Raw genomic sequence first — 14636 nt, 5'->3', positions numbered from 1 at the left:
GCAGAAACCACATTATGAGCAAAAGCTTCCAGTATTATTTTAGAACCAATACAGAGCTCTGCACTTCTCTCCTCTCTCTTCCAAAAACACATACTACAAAAATAAAATGAAATGAAATGTATGTGCATTTGCCCTCTTAGAATTATGATTCTTGATCCCCACCCCCCCCTTCCTTTCTTTGGAAGGAAATCGCCAGTATGGAAACACAGTGTGTAAAGCAAGCTTGAAGGGAGGAAAGAGTTAATGGCTTTTAAGGCCCTGCAATAGAGAATTATGGTTTGAAAGATAGAGGCTGGACAGCTGGGTTTGCTGGGGTATTTTTAAATGCATTAATGCAGGCTCCAATCACTCGGCCATGCTTGACCTATTTTTGGCTCAGGCCGACCATTGTTCTATTTCTGTGCCTGTGGGCCATGCTGTTGTTGATTCATATGCAAATGGATTATCACTAGCTTTAGCCAACTTGAGCTGAGAGAGACCAGAGAGGAGGAAGAGACACACACACAGATAGCAGAAGGGCACCGGCTGAAGCCACTGGCAGGACTGACTGACGGTTCCTACAAGGAAACTCTAGCAGCCTGAGGAACTATAAGCCAGGTTTAATTGGTTTCTTTTTCTCGTGGGTAGAGTTAGTATTTTTCTACTTACTCTGACAAAGCAATAACCCTGAAGCACACTCCTAGTTCCCACCTGCTTTTAGTTTCCGGGATAGCCTAAACTCCAGAGAGCCCTAGCATCCACTGGGTCCTTTCTGCTTTGTACACAGGTTGGTAACCTAGGAAAAGTGTTCAGGTCTTCTGAAAAGTGCGTGTCCTTCTGAACAGAAAGGAAATCATTGTTGAAGTTGATCCTCTGCCGCTTTTCCTTGGGGAGGAGGGAGGACCAGCCAGGGTAGCTCCTGGGGCCCGTGCACTGAGCAGCGATGAATCTTTCATGTAGCTGAAGTAAGAGTGATTGGAATATGCTGCAGACAATTTACGAGACTGACTCGTGTTTTTCTTCAGATGGGGTGGCTGGACGAGAGCAGCTCTTGGCTCAGCAGAGAATGCACAGTATGATCAGCTCAGGTAAGATCTTTCTTCATCACTGAGCCGTTTTCTGTGTGAAAAGGGGGCTGACTTGGGAAATGCAGCTCAGGGAAGCGCCTCTCTTAAGGGTTTGCTGCTTTTTGGTGTTGATGTTGCTATTTTCTTGGTGCATCTGGAAGGTTTAACTTAGATCCCTTCCATTGCTGTTTCCTTGCATATTCAGTGTGCTCAGGGACAGGCTGCTTCTGAATGAAATCGCCAAGCTTCTGATGAAGGATGGGACTGAGTTAAGTAAAATGTAGTTGGGGGTGTTTTGCAACTGACTGACCGTGCAACTAGAAAGAGGAGATGTTTACTGACTGTATGTGTGTTCTAGTGGGACTTTAAAAATCAGGTAAGTTCATATTGGGGCTACAGTTTCCCTTGCAGCCGTCTCTAGCCAGATGATTTTATATTTACAGTGTGCCTACAGAATCACATCTATTTATAGACCTACCTTTTGAAATGTGTTTGCTACAAGAGTTGTGAAGGTAGTTTTAATTTGGCTTTTTTTTCCCCTCAGCCCGAAATGAAACTTCTTAAGGATGAAATAAAATTATTATTAGCAGATGGTTATTTTAATCGTCTTCAAAGCTTTTGGGGAGTCTAGCATTGTCAGGCAGATGCAGTGGCATAACACACATATAAAGGTGTTGTGTGCAGGTGCAACATTTTAAAGAATAGCAGAAACAGACTCCGATTTCTAGTTTCTCTGTTGTATATGCTTGTGCCTTCAAGAAGCTGAGCTGATGGGAGATGAAGCTTGTCAGCTTTATCAGTTTCTGTTTGTTAAAAGCGCAGACTCTCAGGGCAATAGCACGGTACATGGGTACTTGTAATTGTTGCTTTTCATATTTATCCCTAGCTAGTTCTGAAAGCCTGAGGGACTTTTTGTCTTGGTTCTCTTTCGAATGCTTCAGTCTAAATTGGCTTAAAGTTCTCCCTCACATCTTCTGTGTTTCTGTGTGGGCTTAATCATAATTATAGATCACCACCTAGATTTCCATATTAAGAATGTGGCATAAAGCAGCGTTTACTTGGTAGAACTAGATGGGAAAGAAAGATTCCACAGGTTGGCTTCATATCTGTTTTAGCATTGAACGCCTTCTCATCTCTGTATCTGTGTTTGAAGCAAGTTCTCTTTGAAGCTCGGTTATTTGGAATGATTTTAGGATCCTTCTGTTCCAGAGTAAAATATCAATTTTGGGTCATTTTGGTATGTTCACACTTAAGTGACAGGACTTACATTATTCGTGGTGCCTGCTTATTGAAAGCAAACATACCAGAATGTCAGTATAGTTTATTACCTTTGCTCCTGCAAAGCCGACAGAAGCATGGGGAGGGCTCAGCCTGTATGTCTCTGATGGAACTGGTCACTTAGCATTTTATTTGTAAATATCTACCAGCTCTATTTAAATTGCTATTTTAGATGTCTGTTCAGTACTACACTTTGTCCTTTTAGTCCTTATCTCTGTGTTACAAGTTTACTATTTCTTTCATATGGTAGAAAACAAGCTGTGCCTTTCAAGCAGAGACTGTCTGGTAGCACCGAACCTTGCTACAGGTGTTTGCAAACTTCACTTTTTCTCAGTATCTGATAATTACACACAAATTTACTCCATTTTCAGTTGAGATTGTCATTTTCCTGACATTTCATGATTTTTTTTATACAAAGCAACAGTATTTTCAAGCAGGGACCCGCTTGAGACTGTCTGTGCTGTTGTCAGTTTTACAGGAAGCAACATGTAAGCACCAATAAATGAAACGTGATGTCAATTGACAAACACTCCCAAACCTGTCTGGTATACATAAGGAAACTCAAAGTTCTCTTTATTTTTAAATTTGAAACATGAAGACATTTGCGTTCTTCCTACCATGTCCTGTAACTTTTGGTTTTGTTTATTAGCATATTATTATATGCCCTTAAGTTTAATTCCCCTAGTCTTGTGTGCTGCTGAGGCAGTGACTCTCAAAGGTGGTGTCACTAAGAGTATTTTACAAAATGCTGGTGTCTGGGGGTCTGCCTCTTAGTGTTTCTATTTAAATGGTATGAGAAACAGCCTGGACACTGGGGTTTTTTAAATCCTGAGTAATTCTAATATGCAGCAAACTTTGGTTATCACTGATACAGGGGAAAGGGGAAGTGATAGTGATGCTGGTGACCCATATTGGTAGGGCTTGCCTTTTAATTGCTACATTAGGGGTGTTTTTGTTTACATTTAGCTACAAATCTTGTTCCTCTTTGGACCAGTGGCATAGATGTGACTGAAAGGGTTAGAAATTGATGGAGTTTTTGGATCTGAAAGAAAAAAAGATACACTGTAGCAGTGCAAGGTGGAAGGAATACTATTCTAGGAGCTGAGAGCTCTGTGTTCTAGCCAGAGCTCTGCTGCTAAATTGTGAAACTGGTTTACTCACTTGTAAACTAAAGAATAAAGATGTCCTCCTGCTTACCTCTTGGCATTCCTGTGAAGGTCAAAGGTAACATGTTGTTAACGTGTGTTCTCACTATTTTTTATTAATACTTTTAGTGAATGAGCTTGGGTTTCTGGTTCTTCAGTACCAAGATCTATCTCGCCGAATGAGCCAGATAAGCTATAGATTGTACATCACATGGGTGAATGACTTTTTATTTTGATAAATTTTCCTTAGTTACCTTACAAATCAGGGTTTGGTTTTGTTTTCCTGGTCTGATAAGAATTAAATTCTCTCCTTGAGCAAATGGTGACTTTTAATCAGAGTAGCTTGCGCGCATGTGTGTCTGTATGCTATGAAATGTTTTATTACATAATATTCAAAGGCAAAGAAGTTGTGGAATTAACAGTGAAATCCCAGCAGATTTCTTGAGATTAGTTGTTTGAAAAGCTGTGTTTTCTTGTTAGTCATTGCTTTACAGTTCCTATTTGTTTTTCTAGTTATGTTGGATACTATGCATTAATATCGATGACTGTACTTCAGAGCTCTTTATACACTATTGAATTACAAGTGCTTTTTATGGTTCCGTTTTTTCCTAATTCTGACCCAGCCACGCTAAACATCTAAGGTAGAATTAGGTTCTACAATGTAGTCTGCTAGTGTTTTTTTCTTTTCTTTTTTTTTTTTACTAAAAATGTTTTATAATATTGAATCTTGCAGTTCGGTATGAGTGACACATCTTGCCAGGTCAGTCTCCACTTTTGTGGCTGTGTGGGCCAATGTAAGTGATAAGTGGCAGAAGCTGAAGCATGTACAAGCACTGACTCAGGTCACTGAGCAGTGGCTGGCAGAATACGAGGTGATGCCCTATTGCCAGGCTTGTTGCTTAATATGTTGGACAGCAGAGCCATCCAGATGATATTGGAATGATTATTATGAAAGAATTTCCTAGAGTTTGTACAGCATCATTGTAAAACACATTTACAATAAGGAAAACTCCTGTTTTCACTATGTATTCTTATTTTAGGGTACAAAAGAAAAACATTGAAATCTAAATTCTGAATTTCTTTTAAGGAAAATGTCTCTTCCCCCTTTCAGAATCCTTTCATCTCCTTGGTGTGTATTATCGAGGGAAAATGAACATTTAAGATTCAGTAGTCATTTATGTCTACTTGGAAAGCAGAATCTAATTATGAAAATGTAAGTCTGTGAAATGCCCCTGTCATGTCAAGAATCACTTCTGGCATTCCCCATAATCACTATTTTTCCCATCCTCTAACTCAGGTTATCTTTACTTACAAGGTTGTTATCAATTGAAATATTTGATAAGCAAAAAGCTGGTTATGAGTAGGCCCATTGAGAATGGGGACGAGAATGAGTATTATATTTTTCTGTGGGTAACACAGGTGGCATAATTGTTGTTGTGTCCTTTAAGTAAGGAAATTCAATAAATCCCTCAGAAGACTATGATAAGCCAAAACTCTGAATTTAAAAAGCTGATTTTTGAGATGAGAAATTTGAAAATGTACTATATTATGTCCCACCAATGACTAATAATGAAGTAATCCTAAAATAGTGTAAACTGTCTACCCCCACCCCCCATACACAACACTTAGCATTAACTGGGCAAAGAAAATGATTTGACCTAATGCAACATATCTCAGAAACTGGCAGTCAAAGGAAAAATGGAAGCAGGGATCTTTGATCAGAACTGAGAGACTTAACAGGGCCTGAATTCTCTTCTTCCTTAGAATTTTACTGACAAGTTGACAGCTTCCTGAAAATTCTCACTAACATTCCCATAACTGGAGAGAAGCAAACTGAGTGGATATCCTCAGCTTTTGGTGCTGCTGGTGTTTTTTTCGTGTGACTGAGGAATAGTATGAAGGATTCTGGAAGAGAAACTGGTGAGATGGAGGAAGGTGAACAAATGCTCCCTCTCCAGAGAAATGAAGACTTCAGAGCAACACTGTCAGTTGGAAACAAAAAGACCCATAGCTTTTTGCAGTGAAATATTCTTCCCCGAAAACTAATATGATAGATCCTACTAAGAAAAAAACATCAACTTCACTGAGACCATGAAATTATGTAATAATTTATTCCTGCAAGTAGAGCACCTTAGTAAGAACATAAATTCCATAAAGCAGAAGCTCAAAGATAAGATGCTAAACCAATAATATGGGATGAAAAAGGATATTTTAAGTCTAGGAAAACAAATTTAGAATGAAAAAAAGCATGATAATTATAGAACAAAAATATTCATTAGAAATAGCAGGAAACAGAATAGATACCAGTGAAAATTTTTACCAACTAAGAGGAAAGGCTGGAGACAATCAGAGGGACTGAAAAAGGAAAATGGATTAAAGCAATTGGAGAGAAATCAGTAATAAGACAGTGTACCATAAGAGTTATTATGTCCTGAAGTTGATATTCTAAAACATTGAAACAGAAGATTATTTTCTAAAAATAAAGATTATTTCACTGACAAGGGGGAAAAAAGAAAGAAATCTGCATATTGGAAGAATTCTCATCTTTTAGGAAAATTTGCTGCAAGTGCTCAGCACAGAGTCATATCCTAACTGGGCTATTGAATTTCAAATGCTAAATAATTCTTCAGGGGTTCAGGCAAGTAAAGCAAAGATCTGCAATAGAAGAGAGAGGGGGTGGGGAGAGAATGTGTGAAACTCAAGGCTTATCAAATTTACCCAGCACTCCATGCCAGAAGATAATGGAGGAAAAGCTCAGAAGCTGTAAAAGAAGTGCAACCTAATGTTCCACTCCAGGGAGATGTTGTTAAAGTATAGAGAAAGTATGTAGGCAAGTTAGACATCTTCAACCACGACCCAGATGGCTTGACGGGGAAGCCCACACAATAGGGGGAAAAAAAAGAACTTTAAACAAAAGCCAAAAGTGAAATGTAGTCAGAAGAGGAGGAGAAAGCATAGTTAGGTTAATGGGGCAAAAATTGAATCCTTTTAAACAAATGTGAGACTGTGATTGTAGGACGAAAAGCAAATTTTATGAAGTAGGGCAATGTAAAAATATTCCTAAAGCTCTCATCAATGTGAGGCATTGGGGAGAGGTGAGATGTGGGGATGTGTGAAAGCACTAATATTGGCTCCTTTCTGAGCAGGGACAGACTCCCTGCTGTTTAAAATAGAAACACATGGTTTAAAAAAAAGAGACTCCAAACACTGATTTCTTTTAAATAGTTTTTTCATTTAATCTTAGACATATCTTTTGGAAATAGTACCTCATATAGAAAGGAAGCATTTAGTATGTTTATTGTCTTTTCAAATGCAGTTTTTCATTATTAAATTCATTTGAATTTATTTTTTTAAATAAAAATGACTGGTGATATCTCATAAAAGTTTATTTTATCTATCTCCCAGAATAATTAATATATAAATAGAAGAAAATCAGGAAGAAATTGTGCATGGTGGTGGTAGGGGGACTTCTGTTTTCATTGTCATGATTTTTGCCTTGCATGAATTTTTATAAAATGCCCATATTTTCTAAAGTGTTTCTTGCACGCTCACACATGAAGCTACTATGCCGAAATACTAACACTGATTAACTGTAAGTATTAGATACAGAAGCTTGGTTAGTCTTCTACTGCAAGTAACAGAAAATCCAATTTGAAGTAACAGTGACAAGATAATTTATCATTTAGTAAAATAGCTCGGTAATCAGTCATATCAATGGCAGTCAGGTTCTTCATAGTTCTACCAGTACTGCTGGTCTTAGAGTTGGTATCATCATAAGTCTCTTTCCTCCAGTAGTCTAAAGTTGATTGTAGCAATTCCAGACATTGTCTACATACACAATAAATTCCAGAGACATAGATGAGAAAACTTTGCCTCCTTAGATGTTTTCTTAAGGAAGGAAGTTTTTCTGAGAAGCTCTCTAGCAAGTTTTCTTTAATAACTCACTGACCAAAAGAACATCACCTGCCCTTATATTAGTAAGTCGTTGAAAAGAAGATTGAGACCACTATGATAGCTCCTTCAGACCATGACTGAGCCAGGGAAGGTGGAGCCTGCAACTAATACTCTGACTTCCAGAAGAACGAAGAAAGGGTAAGCAGAATGGATGATGTTAGCTGGACTCCATTTGCTGCTACGGTGTTGGTTGGTGGTTGGAATTTTCTTCTTTGTAATTTTCTTTAGTTTGTAATTTCTCAAAATACAAATAAGTGAAGGAAGTGGACTGTGTAATTTCTCTTTCCATTGAATTGTGTTACTACATTTTCATGAAGCTATACATCCATTTAAACACTGATCTTTTTTTTTTTTTTTTTACTATTATAGAATAGAAATTCTTACTTAGTACTCTCTGTTGTTAGGAGTCCCTAATACTAAAGAGACTGAAGTAATTGTGGAAGAAGACTGGGTCCCTTTAGGCTGCAAGTCGTCATTTTTTCTTTTTTGGGAAGGAGGAAAATCAACATTATGGACTGGTGCATTAAAGCTTTCATTGGAAATTTGAGTAAAATACTCATTTATTGTTGGCTTTGAGAGATACAGAAAGTATTGCAAGAAATTTTTAAAGAATGTGTAAACTTTTTCAGTACATTAAGGGAGGATTTTCTTTAAAATATTCAGAAAGCAATTTCTTTGCCAGTATGTTGCTATAGTCATTACATTTTCAGAGTAATGAACAATTTTAACAATCTGGGATGGTAACTTCGTTTTAACATTTTTTTTTCCTGAATTAGAATACTTTGAAAACAATTTAATTGCTGTAAAAGTCCATGGAATGACTTTTAAAACAAGCCTTCTTTAGATGAAATTCAAAGATATTTTGGCATGTGTTTCAAAACAGTGTGTCAGTATTGTGGTCTATCCAGTTCTTAAAAGGAAGTTGCTGTACTAGCGGATATTAGCTTGGGATGTGAAACGCCCTTACAATGGGCAGTTCTGATCTTGGGAGATAGACAATTGGGATATGAAAGGACAAGAAAATACCTTGTTCCCACTAATTCCATTCTTCTTCCACTAAGTCAGTTGCACAAAACAAATGTAATTAAAACAATTTTTTTTAACAATACTAAACTATGTGTACTTTTAAGTGTTATCAGAGAACTTTATGTTCAGTGCTTGATGAATACAAAACTAAGTCAGTCTTACGTTTTATAAAAATATCAGTTCCATTCCTTATATCCATGTTAAATTTTCCATAGTAAAAATAAGTGATGGGCCTTTTATATATGGTGTTTTAAAAATATCCAATAATTAAATCCAATGAAAACTACATTTAAGGGAGAAGGAAATTTACCAAACCACAAAGTGTAATTAGTCATATACTTATGATTAAATTCTTTGCATGTTGATAAGTCTGGAAATACCCCAGAACTTCACTTTCTTGTGTCTTCCCCTCATGTCTTCCCCTTCTTCCTCTACCACTTGTATTTGAAAGGTTCAGTTTGTAAATTATATTCAGCATTGACACAGCTGTAGCCATGTGAATGTCATTTTCAATTATTCAATGTAAGTTTTGGTGGGTGGCTAAGGCATGGCATTTCCAAGCTCAGTTAAAATATGATACTGTCATGTTTTTTTTCAAAATTTGAAATTAAAAACAAACCAAACAAAACAACAACAGGAAAAAAAAAAAAAAAAAAAAAACCCGGGAAAATTTCTCTGCATCTCCATTAAATTACCCTGTGGCCTGGGAGTTCTTGCTATTGTAGAAGCATGTTCACCCAGAAAGTTTTCAGGGAACCCCACATAGGGTGAGCTAGAAAAGCTCTTCATGAATTGAACTCGATTTAAGTTGTATTTGTGATGTTGGTTTTTGAATCTGCTTATGGAGAGAATTCAAGTATGTATTTTGAGTCTGTGATTTTACATCAGGAGCTACTCATTTTTTATTAGTAATAAATATTATCACTGTCAGCATCTTTATTGTTTCTTTCTGCCCCATTCTACTCGAATCTAGTTGTTTAGTCTCAGATTAGAAGGTCAGTGATTGGACCTCTATATGCTCATCTTGTTTGTTTGTTTTTTTTAATCACTGTCATTCTTATTATTGATATAATAAGCTAATGTTTCAGAGCTTTTTCTATACCAGGGGTTATTTTACCATTTAATCCTCTCCACAGCTTGAGGAGGGATACAATAGTTGCAGCATATTTTACTGATGAGAACATTGTTTCGGAGAAATTTACTGATGGTCATCATGGCTAGGAGCTGACAAAGTCAGCTATGAACTTGTTCTTGTTTACCATGTCCCTGCCACTTTGTCTCAAAGAGGAAAATATTTAGCATGGTAGAATGGTTTTCATATCTGTTTGGTGCTAAAGATGTGGAATCAGCTATACTTACAAACACACATCTAGATACTCCTCTTGGTCCTGAGAAGTTTACAGCACACATATGCAACTTTGTAGAAATACTTTCTGAAAGGGCCTTACTTCACAACCCCAGAGCTCGATAATTAAATTGGAGTAAGTTAACAAGATCTCTCAGACTTTATTTTTCTGGGCTCCAAAATCACTACAGATGGTGACTGCAGCCATGAAATTAAAAGACACTTACTCCTTGGAAGGAAAGTTATGACCAACCTAGATAGCATAGGCAAAAGCAGAGACATTACTTTGCCAACAAAGGTTCGTCTAGTCAAGGCTATGGTTTTTCCTGTGGTCACATATGGATGTGAGAGTTGGACTGTGAAGAAGGCTGAGCACTGAAGAATTGATGCTTTTGAACCGTGGTGTTGGAGAAGACTGTTGAGAGTCCCTTGGACTGCAAGGAGATCCAACCAGTCCATTCTGAAGCAGATCAACCCTGGGATTTCTTTGGAAGGAATGATGCTGAAGCTGAAACTCCATTACTTTGGCCACCTCATGCGAAGAGTTGATTCATTGGAAAAGACTCTGATGCTGGGAGGGATTGGGGGCAGGAGGAGAAGGGGACGACAGAGGATGAGATGGCTGGATGGCATCACTGACTCGATGGACGTGAGTCTGGGTGAACTCCGGAAGTTGGTGATGGACAGGGAGGCCTGACGTGCTGTGATTCATGGGGTCGCAAAGAGTCAGACACGATGAGCGACTGATCTGATCTGAACAAGATCTTGGAGAAGGCAGTGGCAACCCACTGCAGTACTCTTGCCTGGAAAATCCCATGGGCAGAGGAGCCTGGTGGGCTGCAGCCCATGGGGTCACTAAGAGTCAGACATGACTGAACCACTTCACTTTCACTTTTCACTTTCATGCATTGGAGAAGGAAATGGCAACCCCTCCAGTGTTCTTGCCTGGAGAATCCCAGGGATGGGGGAGCCTGGTGGGCTGCCGTCTATGGGGTCGCACAGAGTCGGACATGACTGAAGTGACTTAGCAGCAGCAGCAGCAGCAACAAGATCTAGGGCTGAGACCAACTTAAGGCAACCTCCAGTATTCCTTGAGATTGATGCTACATGGGGTAATGAGCAGACACCATGGACAGAACCAGTTATCCCAGTGTACTTGGCTTATGATTTCCAGTGCCCATAGTAACAGTAACATCTCACAAACCTTAAGTGTTAAGGGTTATACCACTTCAAAAGAACACGATTATTAATGTATTTTAGCTGGAGGAAGTTTTTTTTTTTTTTAAATGTCCACACCATGGGGCTCAAGTTTCTTTCAACTGAAGTATTTGAATTATAGCCATCCTGGTTTTTACGTGGAAATAGGGGCAAGGAGAGGTTAATAAAATTTGCATCTCTACTGAAGTCCTGATGCAGTGTCAGATGTTTGAGCCAAGGGATGATCTAACTAACAGAATTAGATTCTGCCTGTTTTGAATATATATTGGTTCAATTTGGGTCCAGTTTGGGCATTTTGGGTGAAAATTGTATTTTTTTTAATCTTGACTTAAATTTTATTTCACTGGATGAATATTGTATGTTCTATAGGTAGCTTATTCATAAAATTCACCAATTATGCTAATCCAGTTATTCAAGACTCAACTCTTGGGTTTCCATCCACTGAATTTTATAATTCTCTTCACTCTGAGAATCTCAAGCCATTTTTAGGAATCACTACATTGTAAAGGCATTATTGATTTTCATGTTATTAACCAACATAATTTATTGCCTTCATGAGAGAAAGAAGCTTTCAGAAGATCATTAAATGCATTAAAATCTGCAGATGCCCACATGTCTGTGGCTCTCTTTAGCAGGCTGACTCCTTTGGGTCAGTTATTCTTAGCTTCCGTATTTCTATCTTATGGCATTGCAGGTCTAAGATTAGCTTGTTAGGCGTTATCATGCCATCTGAGTTACCTCCTAATATAACTCTACACTGGAATGATTATTTATAGAAAGAGCATTCTGTCATTTTTGGGTTATTTCTAGTAGTTTAAATAAAGAAGAATAACATTCAAGTGAAACCACAGATTCCTTCCTGCTGCCAAAACAACATGATAACTGTCTGCTTAAGGGGCAATAATGTTTAAATGTGTGTTTAGGGTGATTGCAGAATTCTTTTTATCTCTCCTACTCTGACAGAAAGGGGAGGCCTTTGGATAGTGATGTATAATGCTTATGGAAAGGCAAACAGGCAGCCTTGATGCTTTCTGTCACCGAGCACAGAAGACTCTGGTTGATGATGACAACATGAGACACACGGGGTTTATTTTTAGAAACAGACATTGCTAAGCTCTCTGGTGTTAATATGGCTCATAAACAGGGCTCGCTGTTGACCCTTACAGTGAAAATGGCATTTTATACATATACGCAAACAAACTTTTTTTGCTTGCAAGAATGACTCTGTTATTAAGAAGACTGTTACAACCTTTTAAAGCTAATAAGCCTAAATTCTATTAAATTTCACCAGTAGATACTGGAGATAGATTATTTTAAAATCCTATGAATATTGGGTTTAGAAATGGTTTCTGAGAGACAACTGAATGTTATAAGTACAGTGGCTATACAGGTTGCTTATAAGGTGGGGAAAAATAGGTGAATATACATCATAAATGATTCTTAATAATATGTTACCATGCCTTTAAAATAGGTCTGTGCTTTTGGCTTTATTGCAGCAGTATATAAAATATAGCTATAAAAGATTATAATAGGGTATGATGTATTAATGTAAGTTGCTGATTTTAAACAGATGAGATAAAATTCTTAGTATATTAAAAGTGTAGATACACGTCTCTGCTAGTTGTTTTGGTATAACTAACTCTTGATGAACCAAACAAATTTCATGTATAATAAAACATGCAATTTCACATATGAGAACTGTTCACTTAGCTTATTTAAACTGTGTACTTAATTCAGAATTTAGCAATCAATATTTTGCTTTAAAATTAGAATTGTGATTTTAATCTGTTAAATTTGTATTTTGTATTTCCTATTAACTCATTTTTAGATGATGAAAATGTGGAGGTGGTATGTTAATACAGTTCCTATTGCACCTTAGTCAAAATGCTTTGGAATAGGTAACTTAGAGCTCAGTCAGAATATTCATAATTTTGTTATTATTTACTAAAAAAACATATTATCTTTTTAAAAGATAAATATTTTTGTGCTTGTACTCAATATAAGGAATCCACTGCCCACTAAGAATTTGCAGAATGATGGACAAAAACAGGAAACACACAGCAATTCAACTGTATTCTCAAAGAAGCCAAGATGTAATAAATAAATTCAGAGGGTGTAAGTAGAAGCAATTATAGGAACCAGTTACATCCCAACCAGTCTTAATTAGCAGGTTGAAGGTTTGGGGAGGGTGATGTAATTGCTTGAAGCTTTGAAAGCTGAGGTGAAATAGTCATTCATCTGCTCATCTTTTCACTCAAAAATATTTGAGAGTCATCCATGAAGCCAGGTATTGTTCTAGGGATAGAGGAGCTAACTCTGAAACAGGACAAGGAAACACATGTGGACTTGATTGTTCAATTGAAGGATGCATGATGGATGATAAGGCTACTTTAGATAGTAATAAGAACTAAGGGAAAACAAAATGGAAAAATGGGATGGAAAGTGACTGGTTCCAGGGGCCATACTAACTATGGTAATCAAATAAAGCCTTTTGAGGATGCTAAAATATGAAGAAAATCTTCCCAATGAAAGTAGGTTTTCCATCAACATTGCATTTGGGCTAAGTCAAATAGAATAAAAACAGTTAGAAAAGAGCAGAAAGTGTTACAGAGCTATTTTAGTTTCCACTTACCTCTGCCTTGTATGAGGAATGAGGGAACTTTTATCAGCATGTGGATGAGAAAGCCCAGGGAAGACTGTTGACTATGACTGTCTCTATTTTCCAAAGAGAGACTCTGGAATCCGCTGAGCTCTTCTAGGATTAATGCTGTTGTCTAGAAATTAAAGACCTTGTAGAGCTCCTTACCTTTGCTCTTTCCTGAAGATTTGTCTTTGACCCTATTCAAACTCTTGGCTCAACTGTACTGAAACATCTTACTCCAGCAGTGGGAACCTAGAGAAGTGAATGCTTTCTCTTTCCTGGGGGCCAAAATGAAGGGAACAGTATGTGCCCATAGGCTGAAGAAGAGAAGTCTGAGAAGGTTTTCTCATGAACACAATATTGCACACCTTTTAAAGGGGGTATAAATTATGGTATAAACCACAGTGTTTATTGAGCATCTACAGTGTGCTGGGTACTTAATTTAGGGAAATCATGGGTCAAATCTTGTTGGGTGGTGGCTGTAGAACTGTCACTTCCAAACAAAATGTTTAGGATACATAATCTTCCTCATGTTGACCAGTGACTAGATTTGTGCCAAGTGGTTGCACTAGATGAGCAAAGAAGTACTTCATGGAGGTAATAGATCTATTAAAAAAAAAGAAGAAACAGCAGTGTGCTAGGAGCTGTTTTCTCCTCATGTTCTGCTCTTTCCTGAGTAGGGAACAGTGATGGATACACATAGTAGAATGCACAAACATTTTTGAGGGACTGACACATTATCTCACATGCTTGATGCCTCATGGGGTTTTCCCTCAACATTCCAGTTGGTCTAAGTCAAATGGAATGAAAGCACAATTAGAATAGAGCAGGAAGTGTTCTGAGGCTATTTTAAACTCCACTGACTTATGCCTTGTGGAAGGGATGGGGAAGCCTTTATTAGCCAGTAGGTTAGGAGCCAGGGGAAGACTGTCAGCTACAGTTTTTCCCTTAGCCTCAAGAAGACTGGGACTAAGCCAGACTTC

General features: G+C 37.7%; 1 protein-coding gene and 1 long non-coding RNA gene across 24 annotated transcripts in view; both read left to right on the top strand.

The window, feature by feature from the left end:
* The window catches only part of HDAC9 (histone deacetylase 9), a 667984-nt gene that overhangs the window by 465575 nt on the left and 187773 nt on the right, over positions 1 to 14636 (top strand). For 14 of the 23 annotated variants that reach the window (XM_086397464.1, XM_086397480.1, XM_086397478.1 and 11 more), the window contains one exon: positions 1005 to 1067. In XM_086397464.1, the coding sequence (XP_086253590.1) occupies positions 1005 to 1067 (63 nt within the window). Of the gene's footprint in view, positions 1 to 306; positions 767 to 1004; positions 1068 to 14636 lie in introns of those variants that run through there. The other 9 variants (XM_086397483.1, XM_086397481.1, XM_086397469.1 and 6 more) reach the window with 7 other exon arrangements.
* LOC147374537 (uncharacterized) lies at positions 4577 to 5967 on the top strand. The gene is made up of 2 exons (XR_015162871.1): positions 4577 to 4682; positions 5234 to 5967. It is a non-coding gene; the product is annotated as an uncharacterized LOC147374537 (long non-coding RNA).

Source organism: Bos grunniens, chromosome 4, assembly GCF_055505025.1.
Source record: "Bos grunniens cultivar Pamir isolate PY7600 chromosome 4, Bosgru_T2T1.0, whole genome shotgun sequence".
NCBI lineage: Eukaryota > Metazoa > Chordata > Mammalia > Artiodactyla > Bovidae > Bos > Bos grunniens.
Note: the sequence above shows the minus strand (reverse complement) of the source record. Positions and strands in the feature narration are given on the sequence as shown.